The following is a 4,726-nucleotide window of genomic DNA, read 5'->3' as shown; positions in this document are numbered from 1 at the left end:
CACAAATGACAATTACCTGAGCAGTAAAGACCGGCGGCCATGACAGTACGAGAGGCGGGCGCTGCGGGGGCATCGGGGGGCTGCAGAATAAGGCACATCACCCCCAACCCCCGGGGGCGAGAAGGAAGATCAGCAGCCGCCATCGAGGGGGCACCGGACCCTCTACAGCACCCAGAGCCGCAGGGCATTGTGGGATCGATACTGAACTGCAGCTCCCACAATGCCCTGCAGAAACGCTGAGCATCATGGGTGGTGACTGGAGGGGACCAGACTGAGAAGACCCTGGAGAGAGACACCCCCCCACCCCCCACCCCCCCCGTGCACCGCTCCCCGGCCGCCGCCCCCCCCGTGCACCGCTCCCCGGCCGCCGCTCCTCGACGTCTGTGGCTTTTCTATAGTCTGAACCTGCAGTAAGTGGACGGGGGAAAATATTCCAAAAACCCCCAAAAAAATAAAGTAACTGCAGTCTGAAATCCAAAAATAAAAAAAAAAAAAAAAAAAAATAATTATCCCACAACCCCCACCCCTCTGCGCCCGTGCGGGGGCGAGGAGCCGCGGCGCAGCCCGACAAGGCACGGTCGCCCGGCTCATACACGTCCCATCCAGAAAACACCCGCTCCCAACAAGAAACACTTTTTTTTACATTTTTTTTTTTACATTTTCTCCTATTTTTGGATTTTTTTGGCTTTTACAATAAATAAACACAAAATATTCACTTTTTGGTAATTTCCATTTTAAGTTTTTTTTTTTCCTTTTTCCTTTTTTTCTTTGGCTCAGGCCGTCCCTAGACCGAGTCCCAGACGGGAGAAGAGGTGGGGGGGGGGGGGGTCGAGCCGCTCCGGTGATGGAGGACACGACCAAAGAACACTGACCTGTAGACATAAAAAAAACAAAAAACCCCAGGGGCCGGGACCGGCGGGGGCGCCGGGGATCCATCACGGCTCATTGCTGCACACGGTCACAGTATTGGCGGTAAAAGACGGGGGATGGGACCTCTATAATAATTCACATTCAATATTTGGGGGGGGCATATTTTTGGTGTGGAGTGGGCTCCTGGTTGCTCTCCAGTAGTAGCTGAATAGTCAGTCTTTGGGGTCCCGCCGGGGTCTCCTAGCTGCAGGGCAGCCATGTCGGGTAGGACTGGCTGTAGGAGACGGCGGTGTTGGCGATGTAGTAGTTGCTGAAGTTGGCGTCGCTCACGTACGGCGCGGGCTGGTAGTAGCAGGTGACGTTGGTGGCATTGGGGATAATGTTCTGCTCGGCCAGCACCCTCAGCGCCAGCAGCGAGATGAGGTTCAGAGTCTGTCGGCGCTCGTGGCCCATCAGGCACACGGTGCTCTCGTTCACCACCCGGCGGAGGATCATCAGGTAGTCGTACTTGCTCTTCTCCTCCCCGATGAAGTGGTTCTGCAGATAGGACTCCAGCTTACGCTGCTGCTCGAAGATGTCCGAGAAGTCTATGAAGAAGCGGGAGCACATGTAGCGCTCCAGGGACTTGATCTGCTCCTTGTCCGCCGGCTTGAAGTCCCTCACCAGCAGGTTGCTGTACTTCATCAGGCCGCCACCACGGATCTCCTCCGGGTTCTTGGTAGCGATCTGCTTGTTCCGGAGGTGGCCCAAGGAGGCTTCAAAGTCCCCGTACATGCTCTCCCCGATGACGGTGGGGTGGAAGTGCTCCGACATGGGGTTCTCCGAGCAGTCGTAGTAGAAGAGCAGGGAGTCCAGCACAATCTGGAAGGAGTCCACGCTGAACTCGAACTGCCGGCGGATGGAGTGCACGAACTTCAGCTCGATGTTCCTCCCGTCCTTGTTGGAGAGGGAGATGAGGTTCCAGCGGTCCGCGTCCGTGAACACCTTCACCAGCTTCTGCACGTACGCCTCCTTCAGGGTCACCGGGCTGATCCGCTCCTTGTTCACACCCTCCGGTAGGAAGTTGAGGAGTAACCCGATGACCACGTCTTTTACCCGCTGGAAGTCGGCCTCAGAGGAGATGGTCACCCCAAAAATTAAGTCCAGGTCCTTGTAGCCCAGACCGTTGTCCTTCACGAGGACATGACTGGCGGCAGAGCCGTTGAGCCGCACGTCCCGCACTTTAATCCCCACATCCTCCAGGCGGCTGCGGACCATCTGCACAATGTCCTTCAGCGTGATCTTCAGGGTGGGGAAGTTCCCACGTCCGTGGATGGGGACCACCTCTGTAAGGAAGCTGTTCAGTCGCTCCACCTGCTCCCAGGTCAGGACACTGCAGGCTTGGGGGGAGCCGCAGGCTCGGGGGGAGCTGCCCCCATCACTTCCTTGACTCGCCATGATTCTGATATCTGTAGGGAAAAGAACGAGACGGGTCAGGACAATATCAAGGCAGAGGGTCCAATGACAACACTAACCACTCCTGTCACATCCAGAGCTGCAAGCACATGTGGATTCAGGACGGAGGGGAGGGGGAAGACACCAAGTGCAAGCATTGACTAGAAGAATTAGGAATGCAGCTCTGGATGTGACTGGAGAAGAGCACATCATACAGCGTCTATACACCGGAGTATCTGATGTGCTGGACAGCAGGAGGCGCTGCAGCCCCCGATCACAGCTCAAGGCAGAGCCGAGGAGTCAGGCGGGGGGGGGGGGCGCGGGCCGGGAACTGCCCATCAGGTGTAGGGAAACCATAGGTAGGGTGTGGACTTATCCAGCCCGGGGCACCCGACAGCGGTCATCTACATGAGGTGAAGAGGACAACCACCCAGCATGGCACATGGGCACCGCCAGGCTATACAGGGAGGGGGCACCACCCAGCATGGCACATGGGCACCGCCAGGCTATACAGCGAGGGGCACCACCCAGCATGGCACATGGGCACCGCCAGGCTATACAGTGAGGGGGCACCACCCAGCATGGCACAACATGGGCACCGCCAGGCTATACAGCGAGGGGGCACCACCCAGCATGGCACAACATGGGCACCGCCGCTATACAGCGAGGGGGCACCACCCAGCATGGCACAACATGGGCACCGCCAGGCTATACAGTGAGGGGGCACCACCCAGCATGGCACATGGGCACCGCCAGGCTATACAGTGAGGGGGCACCACCCAGCATGGCACAACATGGGCACCACCCAGCATGGCACAACATTGTCACTGCCAGGCTATACAGGGAGGGCACCGCGCCAGCATAGCAAACAAGGGCACCGCCAGGCTATACAGGGAGGGGGCACCACCCAGCATGGCACATGGGCACCGCCAGGCTATACAGGGAGGGGGGCACCACCCAGCATGGCACATGGGCACCGCCAGGCTATACAGGGAGGGGGGCACCACCCAGCATGGCACAACATGGGCACCGCCAGGCTATACAGCGAGGGGGCACCACCCAGCATGGCACAACATGGGCACCGCCGCTATACAGCGAGGGGGCACCACCCAGCATGGCACAACATGGGCACCGCCAGGCTATACAGTGAGGGGGCACCACCCAGCATGGCACATGGGCACCGCCAGGCTATACAGTGAGGGGGCACCACCCAGCATGGCACAACATGGGCACCACCCAGCATGGCACAACATTGTCACTGCCAGGCTATACAGGGAGGGCACCGCGCCAGCATAGCAAACAAGGGCACCGCCAGGCTATACAGGGAGGGGGCACCACCCAGCATGGCACAAGGGCACCGCCAGGCTATACAGGGAGGGGGCACCACCCAGCATGGCACATGGGCACCGCCAGGCTATACAGGGAGGGGGCACCACCCAGCATGGCACATGGGCACTGCCAGGCTATACAGGGAGGGGGCACCACCCAGCATGGCACATGGGCACCGCCAGGCTATACAGGGAGGGGGCACCACCAAGCATGGCACATGGGCACCGCCAGGCTATACAGGGAGGGGGCACCACCCAGCATGGCACATGGGCACCGCCAGGCTATACAGGGAGGGGGCACCACCCAGCATGGCACATGGGCACCGCCAGGCTATACAGCGAGGGGGCACCACCCAGCATGGCACAACATTGTCACTGCCAGGCTATACAGGGAGGGCACCGCGCCAGCATAGCAAACATGGGCACCGCCAGGCTATACAGCGAGGGGGCACCACCCAGCATGGCACAACATAAGCACCGCCAGGATATACAGCGAGGGGGCACCACCCAGCATGGCACAACATAAGCACCGCCAGGATATACAGCGAGGGGGCACCACCCAGCATGGCACAACATAAGCACCGCCAGGATATACAGCGAGGGGGCACCACCCAGCATGGCACAACATAAGCACCGCCAGGATATACAGCGAGGGGGCACCACCCAGCATGGCACAACATAAGCACCGCCAGGATATACAGCGAGGGGGCACCACCCAGCATGGCACAACATGGGCACCGCCAGGCTATACAGGGAGGGGGCACCACCCAGCATGGCACAACATGGGCACCACCAGGCTATACAGCGAGGGGGCACCACCCAGCATGGCACAACATGGGCACCGCCAGGCTATACAGCGAGGGGGCACCACCCAGCATGGCACAACATGGGCACCGCCAGGCTATACAGCGAGGGGGCACCACCCAGCATGGCACAACATAAGCACCGCCAGGATATACAGCGAGGGGGCACCACCCAGCATGGCACAACATGGGCACCGCCAGGCTATACAGGGAGGGGGCACCACCCAGCATGGCACAACATGGGCACCGCCAGGCTATACAGCGAGGGGGCACCACCCAGCATGGCACAAC

At 59.9% G+C, this 4,726-nt stretch overlaps 1 protein-coding gene across 1 annotated transcript; it reads right to left on the bottom strand.

The window, feature by feature from the left end:
- Positions 1-346: 346 nt before the first annotated feature.
- TENT5C (terminal nucleotidyltransferase 5C) lies at positions 347-2,313 on the bottom strand. The gene has a single exon (XM_075334835.1). The coding sequence runs from the start codon at positions 2,305-2,307 to the stop codon at positions 1,111-1,113; it is 1,197 nt and encodes a 398-aa protein (XP_075190950.1). The 5' UTR covers positions 2,308-2,313; the 3' UTR covers positions 347-1,110.
- Positions 2,314-4,726: the final 2,413 nt, after the last annotated feature.

The sequence above is a fragment of the Anomaloglossus baeobatrachus genome, chromosome 2, assembly GCF_048569485.1.
Source record: "Anomaloglossus baeobatrachus isolate aAnoBae1 chromosome 2, aAnoBae1.hap1, whole genome shotgun sequence".
Lineage (NCBI taxonomy): Eukaryota > Metazoa > Chordata > Amphibia > Anura > Aromobatidae > Anomaloglossus > Anomaloglossus baeobatrachus.
This window is presented reverse-complemented; position numbering and strand designations above follow the sequence as displayed.

Excerpts from the sequence above, each read along its gene's own strand:
- TENT5C (XM_075334835.1), bottom strand. The coding sequence starts at position 2,307 with ATGGCGAGTCAAGGAAGTGATGGGGGCAGCTCCCCCCGAGCCTGCGGC.